The 27,333-nt window shown below is 35.7% G+C and overlaps 1 protein-coding gene across 13 annotated transcripts in view; it reads right to left on the bottom strand.

The window, feature by feature from the left end:
* Positions 1-27,333, bottom strand: part of TANC2 (tetratricopeptide repeat, ankyrin repeat and coiled-coil containing 2) — a 642,298-nt gene that overhangs the window by 263,367 nt on the left and 351,598 nt on the right. For all 13 annotated transcript variants that reach the window (XM_077163513.1, XM_077163519.1, XM_077163523.1 and 10 more), the window contains 2 exons: positions 16,447-16,595; positions 11,207-11,393 (listed from right to left, as the gene is read on the bottom strand). In XM_077163513.1, coding sequence (XP_077019628.1) covers positions 11,207-11,393; positions 16,447-16,595 — 336 coding nt within the window. The remainder of the gene's footprint in view (positions 1-11,206; positions 11,394-16,446; positions 16,596-27,333) is intronic.

Raw genomic sequence — 27,333 nt, 5'->3', positions numbered from 1 at the left:
TCACCTCAACAGATGCAGACAAAGCATTTGAAAAATTTTAACATCCTTTCATGACTAAAAAATGCCTAGTCAACTAGAAATAGAAAGAAACTGTTCTAAACTTGATAAAAGATGTCTACAAAAACTTACAGGTATAAAACCATACATAAGGGCAGGCCATGGTGGCTCAGGAGGCAGAGTTCTCGCCTGCCATGCCAGGGACCCAGGTTTGATTCCCACACACACAAAAAGGAAAAAAACCTATTGAACCATGATACTTTACGGTGAAATAATAAAAGCAGATTTTTAAGATTAGGAATACAAGGATGCCTGCTACACATCTAAAATTTAATGTGCCAGTGAATTAGCTAGTACAGTAAAGAAAAAAATGAATGAATGAATAATACATGGTATAAGGATTGGTAAGGAAGCTATAAAGTTGTCATTATTTGGAAGCATATGGTTTGTCTATGAAGAAAACCTCAAATAATCTATAAATAAATTACATAGTTAAGAAGATAATTTAGTATGGTTGTTGGATACAAAATCAAAATATACAAATCTCTATATTTATATGTAATAGGTAAAAATATAATTAAAAAGAAAGAACATTTACAATAGTACCAAAAAAAGTACTGAGGAATAAATCTTTAGAAAGATATGTCAGATTTTATGAAAAATTATAAAATTTTATTGAGAGTTCAAAGAAGATCTAAATGAAGTAAATATAAAAGTATATGAACATATAAAAACATGTTCCTAGATTAGAAGACTAAATATAGGAAAGTTGTAAATTTTCTCTAAGTTGATACATAGATTCAATGCAATTCTAATAAAAATCTCAAAAGGGTCTCTTCATGGAATTTGACAAGCTGATTCAAATTTATTTGAAAGAATAAAGGGCCCAGAAAAAAAAATTAAAAACAAACCAATCAGCCCGGTGCCTGCCCATGCAAACAAACAAACAAACAAACAAAAAATTAAAGGGCTCAGAATAATCAAGATTCCTCCTGAAGATGATCATCAAAATGGGAAGACCTTGTTTACCAAATATCAAGACATTATAGCTGTCGCAATTAAGATAGAGTGGTATTCGTGCAAGAAGAGATTACTTTACCAATGGCACAAAGAGAGTTCAGAAATAGATTTACACATTTATGGAGAATTCCTTCAGTAGCAGTACCTCACATATTAGTATGATGATGGAACAAATAAATATTCATATGGAAAGAAATGAATTTGTACTCTTGTATCAATTCCAGGTGTCCTTACAGACTTTAATGACTAAGCAAAACCTTTAGGATTCTATATAGGAGAATATCTTTATAACTGTGGGGTAAGAAAGAATTTCTTAGACAAGAACAAAAAGTACCAACCATAAGGAAAAAATTGAAAAATTTGTCTATATTAAAATTAAGGCTTCATATTAAAAAAATAAAAAGATGTTCAAATCTATAATGCAAAGACAAAACCCAAAAAAATGAATAGAAACTCAAACAGACATTTCACAGAAGGCAAATCCAAACGGCTAATAAATGTGAAAAGATGGTTAAACTCTAGTAATCAATAACATACAAATTAAAATCAGAATTCGATAACTTTTCATATCTTCTATATTGGCAAAAAACAGTCTGCCTATTTCATGTATGGGAAAGATCTACAGCAAATGGAATATTATATACTGCCAGATATAGGGATATGGTAGGAATATAAATTGAGATAGTTCTGTGAAATATGAAACTATTTGGTAGAATTGAAAGATGTATATTTCCTGTGTTGCAGCAATTCTACCACTAGATTAACATCCTGGCTGATGTGTGTGACTAAGATCATATGTTCAAGAATGATCACAGCAGCACTATTTGCAGTAACAAAAATAAGGCAACAATTCGACTTTTCCATCAATAGTAGAATGGATAAATAAATTGTGGTATATTCATAATAATAGAATCCTACACAGCAATAAAAATGAACAAACTAAGGTTAAATGCAACAACATGGATTTATCTAGGTACATAACGTTAAGCACAAAAGGTTACTGTCATAACAATGCTTTTAGCACAATACCAGTTATATAATGTTTAAAAATGTTTTTTCCCATATGAGGGGAAAAAGAAAGTATTGGAATGATAGTCAAAAAGTTGGATTATCTTTGAGGGAGAGTAAGTGTAGAGAAATAGAGAGGAATATAAAGAGAATTGAGGAGTAACAGATAAGGTTATTTTAGTATTAGATAAGATGGGTAGTAAGGTGTTTGCTACATTATTATTCTCTAGACTATAAACATTGAAAAAATATTCTTTTACATACCTAATATTTATTTTAAATGAATGAATTTACATATTGATATATATTCATTTAAGCAGTAGAGATATACTTAATTACCATGGCATCAATATCTGCCACAACATCTAAACAAATAATTATTTTGATTTAATAGTCTTTAGAAGAAAGCCAAATATGGAAGAAATATTTATTTTATTTTATTTTTTAATTGTCTTCATTTTCCTTGGACTCTTCAGCTTTTTTCACTGTTGACCAAGCTCCTCATATCCCTTCCTTGAAATTGGTCTTCCTTGGCTTGGTGATATTGCAGTGCCCCAATTCTTCTGTTTTTCTGATTGCCCCATTTAAATACCACTGGCTCATTCTTCTCCTACCTTCAATTCCCTACTTTCTTTGATTGTGCCCTAAGACTCTCTGCTCAGTCCTTTGTTTTCTTTTCTTCAGATTTATATTTCTCTTCTTCAGAGTCTTCTGTACAAAACTTCACTCATCTCCATGACTCCCCCTTAACAAGTATACAATAGGAAATAAGTATATGCAGATCTGCACAACTCTCTATATTAATGAAAGAAATTAAAATTAAAATGTGCTATAATTTTATCCCCATCAGATTTATAAAATTTGAAAGTCAGGTAATGTAGGTCCCCAATCCCATATATAAAACTCCCAGGACCAGATGTGCTTGAGAATACAAAAATTTTCTGATTTTAGAAAGGTAAAAAGGTATGAATACTGAATAAAATATCAGGAGTTGCATCTTGTAATCAAGCATAATATTTTTAAGATGAAACACATGAATGTTTATATTAAGTAGCATAAACAAATACTATAAATGGGGGAGGAGGGACTCCTTCGCGTTAAGGACTAAGATAAAAGAAGCCAGCACTCCCCTGCTGCTTGTTCCTATGTGTGCCCTTTCTCATGAGAAAGAAATAAAAGCTTCTACCATACTGCCTGAGTGCTCAAAAACTCACTTGAGCTGGTAACATTGCTCCATACAAATTTAGGAGGCTCATCTGGGATCCGACGAAGGTCTGGAGACTGCCTGAACCTTCATCTAACAGGCAGGACATCCTGCTGAACATTTTTCGGTGGCTGCTCAGTAGTTGGAAAAGGCAAGCTTTGGGTTCCAAGGAGGCCGAAGGGAACCATTTGCAGTATCTCAGACCCTGGGAGAGAAACTGCACTGGACCATGGAAAAGTGGGCTGTGAGGTGCGCGGGGTTATGTAAGTCTGTATACAGACCCAGATAAGAGGAAGTTTTTCTTCCTGAGTGATTCTTTCTAGGATTGGGCTCTGAGGGGTTTGGTTATTAGAGGATTCATCAGAGGGAAACTAAAACCCAGAGGAAAGGGCTGGGGAAAGGCAACCCTGTTGAAAGTCACTAAGTTAGTGAGGAAGGATGGGAATAATAGTTCTAAGGATAGGCCCAGGATGGCAAGAGGTGGAATCTTGCCATAAGGGCCAGAGGAAAGTCCTCTGGGAGCAAAACTAAATAACTGGGAAGATTCCCCAAAGTATGGAAACAAGATTAAGAGGAAAATGATAAAATATTGCTGTCTAGTTTGGGCTGGGACTCCAATAAAAGACCCCACAGTATTATGGCCCAAATCTGGTTCATCAGAAGACTGGGTTTGCCAAGCTCTCCATATATATATATGTAAATAGGAAGTAGCCTGTGATTCAGGAAGAATGCGATTACATACAACTATGGTTACCAGAAACTAACTTATTCCCACTTAAAGTGGAGGAGAATAAAAAGGAAGAGACAGAAAAACACCTAGATCCTTCCTGGGATCCTCTATGTGTTCTCCCATCCCATCCTGTAAGCTATTCAACAGCCCCAGGCACCAATTCCTACATCTGTCCCAGGTCCCCCTGATCCTGAGTCCTGAGTCTGATTAAAAGGGGAACCGGGGCAAGGTACACGAGAAGAAGCAAGGCCTCAAGGAGGAATCCCTCATGGCCCCCAAAGACGAAAATTAAAACAATTCTTGAGGGACCAAGAGAACTTTCCCCTAGATGGTGCTATGGGAGTTGAGAATGACAGAGACCTAGGGAAGCAATTTCCCCTGAGGGAGATACCTCTGGGACAAGGTGCTCTAGGAGATGTAAATGCCCATTAACAGCATCAGAAGTGAGGAATTTTTAAGAAAGAAATGAGGTTTTTAATGGAAGATCCTTTAGGACTTGCTGAACGGTTAAATCAATTCTTAGGACCCAATATTTATACCTGGATGGAACTAATGTCCATCCTGGATAGATTCTTTTATGGGGAAGAGAAAGAACAAATAAGGAAGCTGCTATGGTATGATGGGACCTAAGCCACCCTGTGGTTTAGGGAACAGACGTTCCCCCTTCAAGACCCAACTTGGGATCATAACAGTGAGAGCTATAGAAATAATACAAGCGATTTAAGACATCTGATAATTCAGGGCATCAAAGAAGCAGTATCCCAATCCCAAAACTTGAATAAGGTATCAGACTCCAACCAAAGATGTAAGAGACTCCAACCAAATTTTTGAATAGGTATAAAGAACAGATGAGAAAATACTCAGGATTGGACAGAGATAGTGACATGACTAAGGGACTGCTAAAAATGTATTTTGTGACAACATTAATAAGAAACTCAAAAGACAGAGGATGTGCCAATAAACCTTTAGAGGAACTATAGGGAGAAGCTCAAAAGATTTTTGTAAGGAGAGGAGAAAGTGATCAGAAAGATCAGACTAAAAATGATGTCACAGGTTCTGAAACAGCAACATCAGGACCAGGTTAAACTAATGGCACAAACTATGGAGGCCATTAAACAACAGAACCCAATTCAGAGAAGGAGATGGGAGAGTCAAGGAAAAAACAGGAATGAGGGAGGTAAACAGGAATGGACAAGATCAAGGGGTTACAACTTCGACATGCCAAAACTCTGCCAATCCTTGACATGTTATAGATGTGGGGCACCAGAACATTTTTTTAAAAAAGAATGCCCTGAGGCCAGAAGAGAGGCAAATATCTTGCCTCTCATGGAAATAGAGGATTGAAGGAGTCAGGGACTCTTTACTATGCAATCCCACCTAGAGCCCTTGATAAACCTCAGGGTAGGGACTTATAGGGAAGATATTACATTTTTAGTAGACACAGGAGCTACCTGATCTTCCCTAATTCACTTACCAAAAGGAACTAAATTAAGCACCCGCATGTTGTTAGTCTCCGGAGTCAAGGGTGAGACCTTTCCAGTGCCTTCTGTTGAACCATTAGAGGGTATCTGTGAACATAGGACAATACTAGGACACTTTCTCTTAATTCCCGAGGCAGGTATTAACCTGCTTGGAAGAGATTTAATAATAGTACTAAAAATGGAACTCAGGGCGGTAGGGAATGAGATTATCACCCACATGAAACTTCTTAAACCTGAAAAAGAGAGAGAAATTGACACTAAAGTATGCGCCCAAGAAGGAAACAGGGGCCAGTTAAATATTAGGCCCATTCAAATTCAGCTTAAGGACACTTCAGAGTGGTGAGAGTCAAATAATACCCCATTTCATCTGAAGGTAGACAGGGGTTAAAACCTATAATTTGAAGGCCTGTTGAAAGATGGACTATTGCATCCCTCTATGCCACCCTATAATACTCCTATCCTGCCTGTCTGCAAACCTGATGGATCCTATAGATTGATTCAAGATTTGAAAGATATCAATGCTATAGTTCTAACTAAACACCCCATGGTACCAGATCCATACGCCCTCCTCAGTAAAATCCCACATGAGGGAGAATGGTTTAGTGTAATTGATCGGAAAGATGCCTCTTGGGCATGCCCCTTGGATAAGGAGAGTAGGGAACTGTTTGCTTTCAAGTGGGAAAACCCTACAATTGGGAGAAAACAACTTCAATGGTATGTTCTACCAAAAGGATATACGGAGTCTCAAAATTTGTTTGGACAAGCCTTAGAATAAGTCTTCCAAGATTTTACCACTCCAAAAGGAATCGTTCTTTTACAATACGTAGATGACTTATTAATCATTGGAGAAAAGAGGAAGGAACTGGCACAAGCTACCATTAACTTACTTAACTTCTTAGGAGAAAAAGGATTGAGGGTGTCAAAGAATAAAATGCAATTCACAGAAAAGGAGGTAAAATACTTAGGACATTCAATTAGTGCAGGAAAACACAGATTAGATCCTCCACAAATCTCAGGTATCCTTCAACTCCCTCTACCATGAACTAAGAGAGTTGAGAAAGTTCCTAGGATTAATGGGATATTGTAGGCCATGGATCGACTCATATGTACTATTAACAAAACCTTTATATTTAAAATTACTAGAAGACGGACCAGATCAACCAATATGGAAAAATGGGGCCTTCTTAAAGGTTAAGGAATTCCTCACGCAAGCCCCTGTTAGCCTTACCCTCTTTAAACAAGCCCTTTCACCTATGTGTCAGTGTGGGAAATGGAGCTACTCTAGGAGTCTTTAAATGTGAGCAAACCAATGCAAACCAGTGGCCTCTTTGTCTAAATTATTAGATCCTGAGACAAGGGGACAGTCAGAGTGCGTTCAGGCAGTTACAGCCACCGCCCTCCTGGTAGAGGAGAGTAGAAAGCTTACTTTTGGTGGAGCTTTAATAGTGAGTACTCCTCACCAAGTAAGGACCATTTTGAACTAAAAAGTGGGGAGATGGCTAACTGATTGCAGGATACTAAAATATGAGGCTATACTATTGGAAAAAGATGATTTAGTATTTACTACTGACAACAACCTAAATCCTGTCATGTTTCTTTGGTATAAAGGGGAGGAAATATCTGAAAAATGGGAGCATACCTACTTAGATAAAATAGACTATCAGACAAAAAATAAGACTATAAGACAAAAATAAGAGAAGACCTACAACAGTCTCCCCTTCGGAGAGAAGTGTTTTATAGATGGGTCTTCTAGAGTGATTGAAGGAAAAAAGCATAATGGATACTCAGTGATAGATGGGAAAACTACATCAGTAGGAGAAAAAGGTAGATTACAAATGATTGTTCAGTTCAGACATGTGAATTATATGCCTTAAATCAAGCTTTGAAGTTATTAGAAGTCAAAGAAGGAACAATTTACATGGACTCTGAATATACCTTCACGGTAGCACACGTGTTAGGAAAGATTTGGGAAGAAAGAGGAATGATTAATAGCAAGGGCGAAGAACTAGTCCACAAAGAACTACTTCTGAAGGTATTAAACAGTATCTGTTTACCTGAAGAAATTGCTATTGTACATGTAAATGGACCAGACAGGAAATTCCTTTGAGGCAAGAGGTAACAGAATGGCTGACGAGGTGGCTAAAGAGGTTCCCCTCAGAGAGACTATTAGGAAACATATGCTGGTCTTAATCCCTGCAGTCCCTGAAGAGGTTGAAAAACAATCCTTTACAGAAAAAGAAGAGGTATACCTGAAGGAAGCAGGGGCTAAGGTGGACCCCCAAGGGAGATGGCTTTTACCTGAGAAATGGTAAATCAACAAACTATGAGAAATATTATAAATACTCTCCATCAAGGTAGTCACTAGGGGGCTCAAAACTTGTGTGATGCCATATTAAGAAAATCTGAGTGTGCTGGGATTTGCACAATGCCTGACAAGTGTGTGACAGCTGTCTATATCATCTGCAAAAAAGTTAACAAAGTTTAAGGATGACTCCTCAAGGGGGCCACCTGCCAGGACTGTGACCTCTGACTAAGGTTTTAGAATTTGACTTTTGTGTCTTAGAAGGAGCCAACTATGAGTTGCTACAAGATCAAAGAGCCTTAAGCCCGAATGAAAATTATCTCTCTCTGGAGCACTCAAACCCCAACGGGTACCCATCACTTCCTGGTCTGGGCCTTGTAGCACTTGGTACCAGGTAAGGTAGACTACTCAATACAAAGAGTGGACTAATCTGTGGTATGGAGGCCATACTGTGGGATGTGCCATAATCTCTGCCAAACATAACTAATGAGGACACAGAAAATTGGTATCTACTCGCTAGCAATTTAATGTTTGCCAGGGGAACTGCCAAGAGTGAATGTCAGGCTAACTAATGCTATTTGGAGGTGGCCTGCTAATAATTCCATGTTTAATCCCCTGCTTTATTAGGCTTATACAAAGCATTGTTGAAAATATGCAAATAATGGCTACCAAACAACTAAATGGAAAACCCTAGCACATAAGATTAATGAGAAGAACTAAAATACCTGAAGAGCACATTGACTTAGGTAAAGAAACTAAAACCTTATACTGGAAGTGGAGTGAGAGGACTCCAATTGTAAAAGATAAAGAGGAGGGATTGTAAGGGATAGTGGGCTCCTCCCACTCAAATAAGGAAGTATGGAAGTCCCTTAGCTTAAGTCTCCTAACCTGGCCCACATCCCCGCAAATCAAGTCAGTATATGAAGGATTAAGTTTACTAGACTATGATAGGTGCTTAGGGTATAAAGCTTATTCAATTGATGCCCTCTATATAAGGGCAGCTGGATATGCAAATTAAGGATTCAACCTACCCTAACCTGTGACTGGTTAAAAACCAAATGAATAATTATGATAATAAGGTATGAAGAACTCACCTATCACTTTGCTAGTTTCTGAGACTAGATTGTAACTCCTAAGTATCCAGTCAGTGGTGAAAGGAGAGGAGGGACTCCTTTACATTAGGGACTAACATTAAAGGAGCCTGCGTGCTCCCATACTCTGTACTTCTTTGCTGCTTGTTCCTGTGAGTGCCCTTTCTCATGAGAAAGAAATAAAAGAGCTTCTACCATGTTATGTGTCCAAAAAACTCACTTGAACTGGTAACACTGCTCCATACAGAGGCAACAGAAGTGTTCATTAATAAAATGTGAGGAATGTATACTTCTTCAGTCAGAAGCAATAAAATGGATGCTTTTACAGATTAAAAAAAAAAAAGAACAAGATCTAAAGAAACATGACACTTAAAAAATTAAAAGTACATACATAAAACAACATATACTTAAAGGATACATGAATATCTGAGGATCTAAATGAAATACGACAGCATGGCTACAAATGAATGGGACTGAGGATAAAGGGAAAAATATTAAAATAAATCAAGAGGAACTTTGTACAAACCAGTATGTCTATATCAAGGAGGAGTATTAATTTAACTCTCTATATTTGAGACTCAGAGGGAGAGAGGAAACAAAAAACAATCACTTTTGTCTATCCATGCATAAATAAAAACCTATACATTGATGTATGCAGTATTAAAGAATAATACTCTCTAGTCTTGGATGACTGAATACATTTACTCCCCATTTATCTATACACCTCATTTCTAAATACTCAATTGAGGTTGGTATAGGACTATACTTTTGAATATAGATAGAAATCTCACCATAAGAAACTTTTAGTTAATGTTTATCACCTATTTCTTTTACTTTCACTTCTTTATTCCATATAAACCTGGTCCCAGACTATGGCATTCTTTTTCCACCCAGCAACCCTATGTATAGAAAACTATTATCTCTTATAAGAAAAACCATTTATCTTTTGGACAGAAGCTCAACTTCCTTTACTATGTATACTTGCTTTACTGTATACTTATCCTCTCACATCATAAGTATACAGATTTAAACAATTGCTGCTCTCTAATTAAAAGCTGTACAATTTTTGACAATTTGTCAAATGGTCTCGGTAAGCTCATTATTAAAGGAAACACATAATAAAATTTGTAAATGCCAATAGTATATAAACGCTTAATATCTGAATCATTATACCCAAGTAATGATAACTGGTGAAGCTGAAAAACCCCAGAATTATATTTCTCTCCTATTCTTTTATTAACTCTATACCTAAATGTATAAACAGCAGTAAGAGCAGATGGTATCACAAGAAGCAATAACAATACCTTAATATTTTCTCTTTTTAAGTCAAAAAGCATTAGTAAGACATATTACTTAATAAAATTACTTCAGAAAGAATATGATGACTAAAAATTTTGAATATGGCAAAAGAATTCTTCAGCTAGGAATATCATATATGAATTTCACAGCAATTTTTTCCTGCTATGTTTTTAGAGGCATCGATCCATAAAAATTCTTACTAATGATGCTGACCTAAGCTGTAAACATAAACAAGCCTAGAGCAGCTCACATTTGGCTCTGATGAAATATTTACCTAGCATTTACTGGAGACAATAAATAAGTCAGCCATTGCCTCTATTCGAGTGGCCCTTCTATAGGCTGTAACGTACTAATAATTGAGCTGAAGATAATTTAGGTATTTCTAGAATCAAGTAGTTGAGTAAGATCTACTGTAAAGAAAGGCACTGGAAAATTCAGAAGGAAAAACTGAAATTTACTCGGAACATAGGCTATTCACTTTCTGTGAAGTGACAGGGATTAACCTGAACTGAACCTCAGATGTGAACAAGAAGGGTTGTACCTCTGACTCTCTTCTACCTCGTGCCCAAGCTTGCTAACAAAGTACTGGTCTAAGGTTCTTAAATAAGAAGCACAGAAACACATTTTTCTACTTTCTAGAAGTATTGACAAGGGGAAAAATGTCTGACCGGGCTCCCAAAACTCATCCAAGGAGTGACACATGCTTTGGGCAACTAGGATCCACCACAGTTGCAGCTCTTCAGTAATTTAATCTTAATCACCTCTTCCTGGTTTTGTAAATCTTTCTACTATACCAGTGAGGAATGAGACACTTCTTTTGATAGGTGGATGATATATATATATATAACTTAGAGGAAAAGGTCGACAGAATTTTTTCTATTCTCTCCTTCTTATCAGATATTATGTTTAAAGGAATGGTAAGTAGGAAAGGATAACTCATTTTGTTTACCTTTATTTTTCTCTCCAAGCATCATTAAAAGGACCAGAACAAGTTCTGTATATACATCTCAACAACTCAAAAGCAGAATTTTTCAGAAAAAAAAAGCACACTGAATAAAATGAAATACAACTCACCAATGATGCCACTATCTCTGCTTTCAAGGGTGGAGGTTGGACTAGTAACAGCCCCATAGCTGCAATCCTTGGCAGCTGCACTTGTACTGACCGGTGGGAGTGTGGAACAGGGGCTACTGGCTGGTGGAGAGGCAGTGCTGCTAGTCAGGGTGGAACAGGGACTTATCCGCTGGGTGATTGCTGAGGTCTGAAAAATCGGAATCAAGAATAAACAAATGATCAACTATTCAAGTAATAGTTATCATTACTACTAGAGAAGCTTATGGTAAAGTAAATTATCTGACTTGATGAGGAAAAGAAGAAATAAAGTACACACAGAAGTTTTACATCTATTATTTGTTTTTGCTTTCCAGGATATGAGATTCTGGGTTCCACAGTTAGGGTGAACTTGATATAATATATAATGTGAATAGAGACTGTAACCTAGGAAATTTTTCTGCCTAGGAAATTTCTGGTGACAAGTATTCTTCATCATTGCCATGCATTTTGCCAATCACTAAAATTTTTCAGAAGGCTTGAACTTTGTTTTCTTAATAATTTTCTTTGGATGGGAAAATAACAATATCTCTGCAGTCCAGTTCTTAATATGCAGAAGTGTCACTTCTGGAGGAGTTGTCCAGAAACAATAAATGAGTGCAGGAAAAAATGCCTTATTCCAAACATTTGTCTACTAAAATAAGTCAACATATTAACTTAATGTAAAACTAAATAATTTATTTGAAGAAACTGACTGTAGACTAAGATCACTTCGTATCCCAAATGATTCTTAGCCCTGAAATTACCTCCTCTGTTTTTAGTGCAGAGGAACGAATTATCACCAAAAAGGTTGACAGTAATAAATTCTAGTTTATCTAATTTAATGACAACTTACTTTTCTTTAGCCCTTCTAGACAATTACCTGAAGTAATGAATAAAAGCAAACCTTTCAAGCATTAAATAAACGTTATCCTTTCCAAAATGGTAAGATCAGTGACAAAGTTATCTAAAGGATACTAATGATAAACGTAATACTTTCAGCTGCCTCTCATCTTTGTTGTATGCAGAGTTTCTATTCATTTCCTCTGGTAAAATTGAACATTTATGTTTAATAACCTGACTGGAGAATGTGTTGATCATTAGATATAGGAATACTAAGGTTTTTTTTATATACCCTAAGATGGTTTCTAGATTCAATCCCTATATGATCATGTGTATTGAATCCAGGTTTTGATTTTAATTTAAGTGTTGTGATCAGGTCATAGAAGATTCATTTGATTCAACGAAACACGAGTGACATTTTCAGAGCCCTCCAATCAAGAACATTTTTTTCAATCATATCAATAAGAGTATGGAAACGGACTTTTCTTAATACAACAAATTCTCAAATCTATGTGAATTTATCTTCTATTATATATTTTTTCTTTAGGGGAGGGAGCAGTTTAAATTTTTTCGTAATCGCTATTTTTATAAAATATTGGTCTACTGGAGCACTGATTCTTAATTGGACATGTAGTAGAATTACCTATGGAATGTAAAAAACTAACAAACAATTTGCTCCCCAACAATAATGAGATATTGAGCTTTCCGGACTTACTTGTATTAGAGTTCTCCATGTTAGAAATTTGGCAGAGTAATTGTTAACTTCCCTACAGGAGAGTTTAATGTGCACCCCCCAGTTTAAGAAACACATGGATAAATGAAGTGTACTTAGATCTTTCACATTAAATATATCAGTCATACCATATTGAAAAAGTTTTATTTTTGGTATGAATTTATTACTTTTATAACAACTTATTTCTGTTCTTAGTCAAGGTTCTCAGTCTGTTCTTTGCAAAGGGAACCTATTAATACTTATAGTCAATGTGGAGGTTAACCCAAACAACATTTACTATTTATCTATAAGTTATTTTCTGCAAAATAAAGCATGTATCACAAAATGTTTGCTTTGAAAGTTCGAAAGGAGGAAATTGTTTATGGCTTATGAATTAAAGGGCAGGCCTTAATTTATTTAAATTGAGTACTAATGAGACACAGGAATATCTTGTAGGTGTAGAAGGATAACATCATCTATTCTCTACGATTTCGACTGAATGCTTTTAAAAACGGAAATCTAATTTAGTTACTCCACTTCTGTGCTGGTTTGAAGTGACGTATGTACCCTAGAAAAGCCTTGTTTTAATCCTAATCCCATTTTGTAAAAGCAGCCATTTCTTCTAATCCCTATTCAGTACTGTATGTTTGAGAGCATAATTAGATCATCTCCCCGTAGATGTGACTCAATCAAAAGCAGTTGCTAAACTGGATTAGTTGGAGATGTGTCACCACCCATTTGGGTGGGTCTCGATCAGTTGATGAGAATCTTACAAAAGAGGAAACATTTTGGAGAAAGTGGGAGATTCAGAGAGACCAGAGAGTCCACCAGTCAGCGACCTTTGGAGATGAAGAAGGAAAACGCCTCCCAGGGAGCTTCATGAAACAGGAAGCCAGGAGAGAAAGCTAGCAGTGATGCCATGTTTGCCACGTGCCCTTCCAGCCAAGAGAGAAACCCTGACTGTGTTCACCATGTGCCTTTCCACTTGAGAGAGAAACCCTGAACTTCATCGGCCTTCTTGAACCAAGGTATCTTTCTCTGGATGCTTAGATTGGACATTTCTATAGACTTGTTTCAATTAGGTCATTTTCTCGGCCTTAGAACTGTAAACTAGCAATTTATTAAATTCTCCTTTTTAAAAGCCATTTCATTTCTGGGATATTGCATTCTGGCAACTAGCAAACTTGAACAACTTCTAAAACATTTATTGGTTTTTCCATTATCCATAATGTTCTCCAAAAGGATTGTAAGAAAACTCCCAATATTTTACAAATATACAAGGTAAAAACTTTTTGCACCAATCAATGCTATATTATATTCTCATAATGGAAACACAAGGTACATCCTAACATTCCAGAAAATAAGAAAAAAAAATTTAGTTGATAATACTTAGTTAATTAGATAGTTAGATATTTTAGTTAATAAGTAAATATTTACTTGTACTTTAGCAGAAAGATGATCTCTGTTGACTTGCCTTGCATTGGATTTGTCATCACTAGTATCATTCTGAGGGCATCATCACTACAATATCTTCCTAACCATTATCAATCTATCTCTGTTAAAATGTGATTTAGCTCAGACAAAAATCACCAAATAAACCTGACCTCTTAGTTCTTAATAATCTTCCTAAAACTAGAAATTTCAATGACCAGTTTATCTACTTTCTTTTGTGGATCCAGGGTATATTATATTCTAAGAAGGCTATCACTTAGCTTTATTAATAATAATTATTAATAATGTAAATGTATTTTACAGTTTAAACAATATATTATTTCACAAACACCTTATCAACCTTGTAGGAGGCATAGTGAATATTATTTTCCCAATATAAGAAATGTGGACATGAAACTGCCAAACCACAGACTTCCTGCTTGAATTAATATACCACTTATATCGCATTTTATTTTATATCTTTTATTTATATGGCATTTTACAGCTCATGAAATATTTTCACATTCTATTTAATTTGATCCTCATAACAATCTTGTTAGTTGTTATCTTGTATTACCCCAGAACAGTAACAGTGTAGCTGTTAAGAACAGAGGCTGTAAAAGTGGACTCCCTGGATTTGAATACCATTTCATCACTTTCTGGTGGTTTGTAACAATTTTTTAATCTGAAAATTGGAATTGGAATTGACCCAATGCCATTGGGTTGTAAGAAAGCCTAAACAAAATTTAAGTCAAACAATTAGTAAAAATGATCAGCACATAAGAAACCATTTACTAAATATCAATTATTATTATCAATGAAAAACCTTAGCCTCAGTAAATATGTACTGAGCACTTACTAATGGTAGACACTAGCATAGGTGGAGAGGATATAGCTATAAACAAAAAAAGGCTAAAGTACCAGGGTTTCTGGGCTTATATCTAGTGGCTATTCCAGTAGTTCAAGTAAGAGATAACAGTGGCTTAGACTTAGGTGGTAAGAGTGGAGGTAGTGAGAAGAGATCAAATTTAGAGTGTATTTTAAAGACTGAGATTGATTTGCAGAAATACCAAATTGGAGTACAACACAGAGGTCAAAATGCTTTCAACGCTTTCTTTTGCCTTAAGAAAGTAGGAAACGGTGCAGAAGGAGCAGGTTCTGGGAAAAAACACACAGGTTCTGTCTTGTGTCACCTAACACAGGGTTAAGTTTTAAATGTATCTTAATGTGCAGCCAGCAAAACCAATGACCTAAGGAATGAGGGTGGAAAGAATGGAGAGGCCTCCAGACAGAACTTGGAATACCTGAACATTATCCATATGATATATATATATATATATATATATATATATATATTTAAATAATCCTTGTATACTTCATTATTTTATAGAAAACATACTTGACTAGATGCTTCACCACTAATACTTATCAATAATTAATATGCAATTGTAAATTAGTGAATTTTTATCTTTTGAACAAAATGCTTCACTAGAAGACATTCATCTTAAACATTAAGACTATGTCGATGAATCTGACTCTAGTACTTCCTTTGCTATATTTAAATTGAAAAGAATGAAAATAGCCAAAAGAATGAAAACTATGAAATATTTTTTCAAATTGCTGATTTTTTTTTAACTTTCTTAGATGGATGCTTAGATCATTAATTTTTCAGGTTTTCTATTTATCTAATATATGCACTCAAAGCTAAAATTTCTCTTTGAGCACAGCTTTAGTTATATTCTACAAGTTTTGTTATACTGTACTTTCATTATTTTGGTTTAAAATTTTCTCTGGTTTCTTGTTTGAACAAAGGCTATTTAGAAACATATTACTTAATATTCAAACATTAAGGAATTTTTCTAAGTTACGTTAAAGTTATTTTCTAAATTATCATGTTGTTCTTATTTAATTCCATTGTGATTACAGTAATTTCAATCTTTTGAAATTTGTTGAGACCTGTTCTACGGTTCAGCATATCATCAATTTGGTAAATAATTCACCGCATGTGAAAAGAATATGTTTCATGCAATTTCTGGGTGCAGCACTCGTATATTTCAAGTTTGTTGGTCCCTCCCTCTCTCCTTCCCTCCCTTCCTTCTTCCCTTACGCTCTTTCAGGCCTCAAAAGGCATTCAACAACCAAGATTATTATCCTTAGAAAACACAGCAACACTTTTCCTTTCCTGATATAATAGGCTGATTCATACTATGTTTAACAAAGCTCACAGCAAACAGTTTACCTGATTTTCATCCTGCCCTTCCATGCTGTACTGGTCACCTGGCTGAACTTCTGTGACTTTTTCTCCAAGAAGGAAACCCAGACGAGTCATGAGTGTGTTTGCTGCCTCATCTACAGATGGAGGGGGGCCAAGTTCCTGTTCAACATCATCTGTAACAGGAATACACTGAAAATCATGAATCCTTCAAAATGAAATGACCTAGTTTCACAACTCTTCTTACATTCAATTTAGTCGTTACTTAGTTCTTAAATTCTAAATAGAAAAATAGAAGGTCTCTGACTAGAAGCTAATTTTTCTATTACAGATTATAAATGACACAGTTGATTCAGATCATCTTCTATCTACTTGAAACACATGAGTTTGAGGGAGGTTTCTTTTTCTCCTATTTGCTGAATAGAAGAGAAAAAAATTTTCCAATTTTTGGGGCAGTTAGTATCCCAATGCAATTCTAGTTTTGGGACCCAGTTCCTAGCCATAGATATGACTTCACTCAGGTTCGTTCGTTCATTCATTCATTCATTCATTTACAGTTTTTGTAAACACTATTTTTATTCCGAAGTAATTTTGAATTTAAAAAAGGTTTCAAGAATTGTATAAAGAAATTTTTTTCTTAGCCATTTGATAGTTACATACATGATATTCCATCATCCCCAGAGAGTTTGTATTTCTCACACAAACAAAAAAGCACATTCTCTTATATAACTACTAGTACCAGTATCAAAATCAGGAAACTAACATTTAATATTACTTTAGATCCCCTAAAGTTTTAATAATTAACCCAACAATGTCATTTATAGCAAAAGGATCCAATCCAGGATTACGTGATACATTTAGTTGTCAGTTTTCTTGTACACCTTTTAATCTGAAACAGTTATTTGACTCTCATGACCTTGACACTTTTAAGATCACAGGTTAGTTATTTTGTATGTCTCTGAATTTGAATTTATCTGATGTTACCTGATGATTCGATTTAGGCTATGCATTTTTGGCAAGAATATCACAAAAGTAACGCTGCGTTAACTTTGATCACTTGGTTATGGTTGAGACTGCCAGATTTTTCCACTCTAAAATCACACTTTTTCCTTTCTATGTAAGTATTTTGTGGGAGGATACTTTGTAAACTATGTAAATATGACATTCCTCAACAAACTTGGTGACTAGCTTTAGCTTCTACTGATGTTTCTTCATTGAATTTATTATTTCTTCTATGCTTGCCAAATGGTAAGTTATCTAAATCCATTATTTTTTTGACAATTTAGTTTCTTTTCCTCATCTATCTATGTATCTACCTGTCATCCATCCATCCATTCATCCATCCATCCATCCATCCATCCATCCATCCATCCATCCATCCATCCATCCATCTATCGTCTCAGTATGAACTCACTGATTCCTGTATTATTCACGAATTATATATAATCTGCCACTAACATTATTTATTTTGTTGAAAAATTGTTCCAGATTTGGCAGGATGAACCCCTTCAAGCTAGTTTCTGTGACTTTTTGACACGCCCTTGCCATTTTCAGAGCATTTCTTTGCTTTCTACACAAGATATTCTAGGCTTATCTTGTACTTTCCTTGCTCCACTGCTGAAACCAGTCATTTCACCAAGAAGCCCTGGTTCTTTTTAGAGGAGAAGGGTATTTAGAACATCGAGAGATGACCAGAGGTGTCTCACTGCTATGGGATGTCAATGTCCTCCAGGACCTATTAGTGGACAGAGCTAGGGTATACACATGCACACACACACACACAACCACACATGTATATACACACACATCTTTATATCCACTGCTATTTCTAAATCCATATATATGTATATATATATACACACATATATACACATATATATGGATTTAGTTAGTTCTTTGGAGCCTTATCTCCTTTGGAGCCTTATTTTCTCCCTTGTTGGATCCTATCTAGGATCACACATTGCTTCTAATTGTTATGTCTCTTTAGTTGCTCTTTTTTTTTTTTGGACTGTGGGAACATATAAACAGCATAACTTCCCTATCTCAACCACTCGCAAGTGTACCATTCAGTGGGAAAATCACACTCACTATGTATAGTACCTCATCACCTTCCATTACTAAAACTTTGCCATCTCCCTAAAAAGAAACTATGCTACATCCATAATGCATTTACTCCTCATTCTCCCTTGCCCCTGCTCTGGTAACCTGTATTCTAATTTCTGTCTCTATAAGATTGCATATTCCCTGATACTTTCTTTGTAGCTAGCACAGGGCTTAATTTAAAAGTTTCAATATACAACAATCTCATTTGTTAATAGTTTGTATACATTTGTTAAGTGCCAATTTAACTTTAATAATACACGCAAACTATGTTACTATACTCTTCTGTTCCCCCACCTTTACAGTTTTTTGCCAAAATTATATGGTTATACATTGAGTTCAAAACCACTGATTTAGCATTACATTATATGCATTTGCCTTTTAGATCAATAGAAAGTAAAAAGTGGAATTAAAAATGAAAAATACAGTACTGGCATTTATATTTATCCATGTCATTACACTCACCAGAGATTTTTATTTCTTTATGTGGTCTTGATCTATTATTTATTACCCTTTGCCTTGAACTTGTTAAATTCTCTTTAACATCTCTCGTAGGGCGAGGCAAGTGTTGGTGAACTCCCTCAGCTTTTGTTTACCTGGGAATGTTTTAATATATCCCTCATTGTTGAAAGACAGTTTTGCTGAATACAGATTGCTTGTTTGGCAATTTTTTTTTTCCAGAACAATTTTTTTTTTATTAAATAAAGAAAAAAAAGAAATTAACACAACATTTAGAAATCATTCCATTCTACATATGCAATCAGTAATTCTTAACATCATCACATAGATGTATGATCATCATTTCTTAGTACATTTGCATCAATTTAGGAAAAGAACTAGCAAAACAACAGAAAAAGATATAGAATGTTAATATAGAGAAAAAAATAAAAATAATAATAATAATAAAAAAAGAAAACATAAGATGCAAACAAACAAACAAACAACAACAAAAACTATAGCTCAGATGCAGCTTCATTCAGTGTTTTAACATAATTACATTACAATTAGGTATTATTGTGCTGTCCATTTTTGAGTTTTTGTATCTAGTCCTGTTGCACAGTCTGTATCACTTCAGCTCTAATTACCCATTATCTTACCATGTTTCTAACTCCTGCTGGTCTCTCTTACCAATGACATATTCCAAGTTTATTCTCGAATGTCAGTTCACATCAGTGGGACCATACAGTATTTGTCCTTTAGTTTTTGGCTAGTCTCACTCAGCATAATGTTCTCTAGGTCCATCCATGTTATTACATGTTTCATAAGTTTATTCTGTCTTAAAGCTGCATAATATTCCATAGTATGTATATACCACAGTTTGTTTAGCCACTCGTCTGTTGATGGACATTTTGGCTGTTTCCATATCTGTGCAATTGTAAATAAGGCTGCTATAAACATTGGTGTGCAAATGTCCGTTTGTGTCTTTGCCCTTAAGTCCTTTGAGTAGATACCTAGCAATGGTATTGCTGGGTCGTATGGCAATTCTATATTCAGTTTTTTGAGGAATCGCCAAACTGCCTTCCACAGTGGTTGCACCATTTGACATTCCCACCAACAGTGGATGAGTGTGCCTCCTTCTCCGCATCCTCTCCAGGACTTGTCATTTTTTGTTTTGTTGATAATGGCCATTCAGGTGGGTGTGAGATGATATCTCATTGTGGTTTTGATTTGAATTTCTCTAATGGCCAGGGACATTGAGCATCTCTTCATGTGCCTTTTGGCCATTTGTATTTCCTCTTCTGAGAGGTGTCTGTTCAAGTCTTTTTCCCATTTTGTAATTGGATTGGCTGTCTTTTTGTTGTTGAGTTGAACAATCTCTTTATAAATTCTGGATACTAGACCTTTATCTGATATGTCGTTTCCAAATATTGTCTCCCATTGTGTAGGCTGTCTTTCTACTTTCTTGATGAAGTTCTTTGATGCACAAAAGTATTTAATTTTGAGGAGCTCCCATTTATTTATTTCTTTCTTGATTGCTCTTGCTTTAGGTTTAAGGTTCATAAAACCGCCTCCAATTGTAAGCTTCATAAGATATCTCCCTACATTTTCCTCTAACTGTTTTATGGTCTTAGACCTAATGTTTAGATCTTTGATCCATTTTGAGTTAACTTTTGTATAAGGTGTGAGATACGGGTCCTCTTTCATTCTTTTGCATATGAATATCCAGTTCTCTAGGCACCATTTATTGAAGAGACTGTTCTGTCCCAGGTGGGTTGGCTTGACTGCCTTAACAAAGATCAAATGACCATAGATGAGAGGGTCTATATCTGAGTACTCTATTCGATTCCATTGGTCGATATATCTATCTTTATGCCAATACCATGCTATTTTGACCACTGTGGCTTCATAATATGCCTTAAAGTCCGGCAGCGTGAGACCTCCAGCTTCGTTTTTTTTCCTCAAGATACTTTTAGCTATTCGGGGCACCCTGCCCTTCCAGATAAATTTGCTTATTGGTTTTTCTATTTCTGAAAAATAAGTTGTTGGGATTTAGATTGGTATTGCATTGAATCTGTAAATCAATTGAGGTAGGATTGACATCTTAACTATATTTAGTCTTCCAATCCATGAACATGGTATGCCCTTCCATCTATTTAGGTCTTCTGTGATTTCTTTTAACAGTTTTTTGCAGTTTTCTTTGTATAGGTTTTTTGTCTCTTTAGTTAAATTTATTCTTAGGTATTTTATTCTTTTAGTTGCAATTATAAATGGAATTTGTTTCTTGATTTCCCCCTCAGCTTGTTCATTGCTAGTGTATAGAAATGCTACAGATTTTTGAATGTTGATCTTGTAACCTGCTACTTTGCTGTACTCATTTATTAGCTCTAGTAGTTTTGTTGTGGTTTTTTCCGGGTTTTCAACGTATAGTATCATATCGTCTGCAAACAGTGATAGTTTTACTTCTTCCTTTCCAATTTTGATGCCTTGTATTTCTTTTTCTTGTCTAATTGCTCTGGCTAGAACCTCCAACACGATGTTGAATAATAGTGGTAATGGACATCCTTGTCTTGTTCCTGATCTTAGGGGGAAAGTTTTCAATTTTTTCCCCATTGAGGATGATATTAGCTGTGGGTTTTTCATATATTCCCTCTATCATTTTAAGGAAGTTCCCTTGTATTCCTATCCTTTGAAGTGTTTTCAACAGGAAAGGATGTTGAATCTTGTCAAATGCCTTCTCTGCATCAATTGAGATGATCATGTGATTTTTCTGCTTTGATTTGTTGATATGGTGTATTACATTAATTGATTTTCTTATGTTGAACCATCCTTGTATACCTGGGATGAATCCTACTTGGTCTTGATGTATGATTCTTTTAATGTGTTGCTGGATTCGATTTGCTAGAATTTTGCTGAGGATTTTTACATCTATATTCTCTCATTAGAGAGATTGGTCTGTAGTTTTCTTTTTTTGTAATATCTTTGCCTGGTTTTGGTATGAGGGTGATGTTGGCTTCATAGAATGAATTAGGTAGCTTTCCCTCCACTTCAATTTTTTTGAAGAGTTTGAGCAGGGCTGGCCCTAATTCTTTCTGGAATGTTTGGTAGAATTCACATGTGAAGCCATCTGGTCCTGGACTTTTCTTTTTAGGAAGCTTTTGAATGACTGATTCAATTTCTTTACTTGTGATTGGTTTGCTGAGGTCATCTATTTCTTCTTGAATCAAAGTTGGTTGCTCATATCTTTCCTGTCCATTTCATCTAAATTGTTGTATTTATTAGTGTAAAGTTGTTCATAGTATCCTGTTATTACCTCCTTTATTTCTGTGAGGTCAGTGGTTATGTCTCCTCTTCCATTTCTGATCTTATTTATTTGCATCCTCTCTCTTCTTCTTTTTCAATCTTGCTAAGGGCCCATCAATCTTATTGATTTTCTCATAGAACCAACTTCTGGTCTTATTGATTTTCTCTATTGTTTTCATGTTTCCAATTTCATTTATTTCTGCTCTAATCTTTGTTATTTCTTTCCTTTTGCTTGCTTTGGGGTTAGTTTGCTGTTCTTTCTCCAGTTCTTCCAAGTGGACAGTTAATTCCCGAATTTTTGCCTTTTCTTCTTTTCTGATATAGGCATTTAGGGCAATAAATTCCCCTCTTAGCACTGCCTTTGCTGCGTCCCATAGGTTTTGATATGTTGTGTTTTCGTTTTCATTTGCCTCAAGGTATTTACTAATTTCTCCTGCAATTTCTTCCTTGACCCACTCGTTGTTTAAGAGTGTGTTGTTGAGCCTCCGCGTATTTGTGAATTTTCTGGCACTCCGCCTATTATTGATTTCCAACTTCATTCCTTTATGATCCAAGAAAGTGTTGTGTATGATTTCAATCTTTTTAAATTTGTTAAGACTTGCTTTGTGACCCAGCATATGGTCTATCTTTGAGAATGATCCATGAGCACTTGAGAAAAAGGTGTATCCTGCTGTTGTGGGATATAATGTCCTATAAATGTCTGTTAAGTCTAGCACATTTATAGTAATATTCAGATTCTCTATTTCTTTATTGATCCTCTGTCTAGATGTTCTGTTCATTGATGAGAGTGGTGAATTGAAGTCTCCAACTATTATGGTATATGTGTCTATTTCTCTTTTCAGTGTTTGCAGTGTATTCCTCACGTATTTTGGGGCATTCTGGTTCGGTGCATAAATATTTGATTGTTATATATTCTTGTTTAATTGTTCCTTTTATTAGTAGATAGTGTCCTTCTTTGTCTCTTTTAACTGTTTTATATTTGAAGTCTAATTTGTAGGCTATTAGTATAGCTACTCCTGCTCTTTTCTGGTTGTTATTTGCATGAAATATCTTTTCCCAACCTTTCATTTTCAACCTATGTTTATCTTTGGGTCTAAGATGTGTTTCCTGTAGACAGCATATACAAGGATCCTGTTTTTTAATCCATTCTGCCAGTCTATGTCTTTTGATTGGGGAATTCAGTCCATTAACGTTTAGTGTTATTACTGTTTGGATAATATTTTCCTCTACCATTTTGCCTTTTGTATTATATGTATCATATCTGATTTTCCTTCTTTCTACACTCTTCTCCATACCTCTCTCTTCTGTCTTTTCGTATCTGACTCAAGTGCTCCCTTTAGTATTTCTTGCAGAGCTGGTCTCTTGGTCACAAATTCTCTCAGTGACTTTTTGTCTGAAAATGTTTTAATTTCTCCCTCATTGTTGAAGGACAATTTTACTGGATATAGAAGTCTTGGTTGGCAGTTTTTCTCTTTTAGTAATTTAAATATATCATCCCACTGTCTTCTAGCTTCCATGGTTTCTGCTGAGAAACTACACATAGTCTTACTGGGTTTCCCTTGTATGTGATGGATTGTTTTTCTCTTGCTGCTTTCAAGATCCTCTCTTTCTCTTTGACCTCTGACATTCTAACTAGTACGTGTCTTGGAGAACGCCTGTTTGGGTCTATTCTCTTTGGGGTGCGCTGCATTTCTTGGATCTGTAATTTTAGGTCTTTCATAAGAGTTGGGAAGTTTTCAGTGATAATTTCTTCCATTAGTTTTTCTCCTCCTTTTCCCTTCTCTTCTCCTTCTGGGACACCCACAACACGTATATTTGTGCGCTTCATGTTGTCATTCAGTTCCGTGATCCCCTGCTCAAATTTTTCCATTCTTTTCCCTATAGTTTCTGTTTCTTTTTGGAATTCAGATGTTCCATCCTCCAATTCACTAATTTTAGCTTCTGTCTCTTTAAATCTACCATTGTAGGGATCCACTTTGTCCTTCACTCCCATAAGTTCTGTGATTTGTTTTTTCAGTTTTTCTATTTCTTCTTTTTGTTCAGCCCATGTTTTCTTCATGTCCTCCCTCAATTTATCGATTTGGTTTTTGAAGAGGTTTTCCATTTCTGTTCGTATATTCAGCATTAGTTGTCTCAGCTCCTGTATCTCATTTTAACTATTGGTTTGTTCCTTTGACTGGGCCATATCTTCAATTTTCTGAGTGTGATCCATTATTTTCTGTTGGCGTCTGGGCATTTAATCAGATTTCCCCGGGTGTGGGACCCAGCAGGTTGAAAGATTTTTCTGTGAAATCTCTGGGCTCGGTTTTTCTTATCATGCCCAGTAGGTGGCGCTCGTGGCGCTCATCTGTCTGCGGGTCCCACCAGTAAAAGATGCTGTGGCTCCTTTAACTTTGGAAAACTCTCGCTGTGGGGGAGGGTCGTCAGCCGAAGTGGCTTGGGGGAATGCCAATCCGAATCTCCCAGCCGGCCCGGGAATCCGCGCGTGGGTAGGGTCCCTGGCCTCTGCGGCTTTGGGGAGCGCCTGTCCAAATTTCCCAGCTGGCCCAGGGTGGCTTGGCAATTTTTTGCTCTCAGCACATTTAAGATGTCATCCCACAGCCTTCTCAACTCCATAGCTTCTGATTAAGAAACCAGGACTTAATCTTATTAAGACTTCCTTGTATGTGACATGCTGCTTCTCTAATACAGCTTTCAGAATTCTCTTTTTATCTCTGGCATTCACCACTTTTATTATAACATGACATCGTCTGGGTCTATTTGGGTTTGTCCAGTTTGGAGTTGACTGGATGTGTATATTCATGTCTTTTGTTAAATTTGGGAAGTTTTCACCCATTTTTTTTTTTTAATATTCTTGTTGCCACTTTCTCTATTTTTACTCCTTCTGGGACTCCTACAATGCATATATTTGTATGTTTGATGGTGCTCTCAGGTTCCTTGGGATCTGAATACTTTTCTTCATTCTTTGTTATTTCTGCTCCTCAGGTTGGATGATTTCAATTTTCTCCAAGTTCACTGATTCTTTCTTCTTCCAGCGCCAATCTACTACAAACTCCTCCCTCTAGGGAGTTTTAAAGTTTTGTTACTGTAGTTTTTAGCTCTACTGGGTTACTTTCCATAATTATAATTTCTCCACTGATATTCTATATTCATCTGTCACTTTCCTGATTTCCTTTAGTTTTTTTGCCCATGTGTCTTTTAGCTCCCTGGGCATATTTAGAATAATTTTTTTCAAAGTCTTTAATTGGAATGTCCTCCTCATAGATGGTTCTAAAGCTTTTAACTAATCTTTGCCTGGGCCATCACTTCCTCTTCCTATATATGTTATATAATCTTTTGTTGAAATCTGGACATTTTGAAATTTATTATTTACTAGAATTTAGATGCTGTGGTGTCTGTTCCTTAAGTTTTTGTCCAGCTAGTGTATGAGAGTTCTCTTTACATACCAGGAACTTGAAAAAAAAAAAAAGGGAAAAAGAGAAAACACCTTTCCCTTTGCTAATTCATCTCTATGGGTGCTTTCCTTCAGACCTCATCCATACAAAACTTTACAGCATAGCTCCAGGCCAAAGTGCAGGGATCTCCTTGTTCCTTTATGTCCATGTATCTTGCCTTGGGCATGTGTATGTGTGGCCCTATGGCTTCAGGAATTCTCCCCCATGGATACGAATATCCCCTTTCCTCTTTCTTCATAGCACAATCAGCAAGTAATCCCTTGCCACAGGCAGCCCCGACTTGATTGATCTACCAGAGTATTATGTAGGAGAGCTTTGTGAGCTGACTTCTACATACAGGAAAAGTTCTGGGATGGTGAGCCTGTGGTTAGGTGTACTGGCTCAGAATCTCAGCCCACCCCCAGAGAGATTAGGGCTGACATAATGTTTCCTATATATGTAAGAGTGCTACTCCAAAGCAAGAGGATAAAAATCCAGAAAACATCAGTGAAGGAGACCAGACTTTGGATATACTGGGCAAACACTTTTAAAAACTGATCTTCAAAACCTACAGCTTCCAGATAACTTATCCTAGGCCAGATAAGTCCTAAAACACAGAGTCCAGCCTTTCCAGAACATGAACTAGCTTCATCCTCCCATCCCATATTATCCAAACCCCTTCCAATACGAAAAAGTTAGAATGGGTATAACTCAAATAACCCTAAAGATTGGAAGAAAGAACAAAGGAGAAGGTGGAGTTACAGAGAGAAGACAGGGTTAACAAGAGTATGATTTCTGAATCATTATATTGATATTTCTTTTATCTCCAGTGTCTTGGAGTAGCTAGAATTAAAAACGTAAAATTGTAGAATTATAACACACACCAAACTCTTACTACAACTAACTGTTGTGGTGTGTTTTGAAATATACTGCTTTTTTGTATATGTGTTATTTTTCACAAAAAAACAGTAAAAAAAATGATTTTCAATATGTTCAAGGTGATAAAGTTAAACACAGAGAAAGAACTAAAGGATATCAGAAAAACAATGAATGACAACAGGAGAACCTCAATAAAGAAACAGAATTAAAATTTTTTTTATGTATTTATTAATTAAAAAAATTAACAATAAACAAAAATATTAACATATCATTCCATTCTACATATACAATCAGCAATTCTCAGTATCATCACATAGTTGCATATTCATCATTTCTTAGAACATTTGCATCGATTTAGAAAAAGAAATAAAAAGACAACAGAAAAAGAAATAAAACGATAACAGAAAAAAAAGATTATACATACCATACCCCTTACCCCTCACTTTCATTTATAACTAGCATTTCAAACTAAATCTATTTTAACATTTGTTCCCCTTATTATTGATTTTTATTCCATATGTTCTACTCGTCTGTTGATATGGTAGATAAAAGGAGCATCAGACACAAGGTTTTCACAATCACAGAGGCACACTGTGAAAGCTATATCATTGTTCAATCATCATCAAGAAACATGGCTACTGGAACACAGCTCTACATATTCAGGCAGTTCTCTCCAGCCTCTCCACTACAACTTCAACAACAAGGTGATATCTACTTAATGCCTAAGAATAACCTCCAGGATAACCTCTCGACTCTGTTT

Source organism: Tamandua tetradactyla, chromosome 6 (assembly GCF_023851605.1).
Source record: "Tamandua tetradactyla isolate mTamTet1 chromosome 6, mTamTet1.pri, whole genome shotgun sequence".
Taxonomy (NCBI): domain Eukaryota; kingdom Metazoa; phylum Chordata; class Mammalia; order Pilosa; family Myrmecophagidae; genus Tamandua; species Tamandua tetradactyla.
This window is presented reverse-complemented; position numbering and strand designations above follow the sequence as displayed.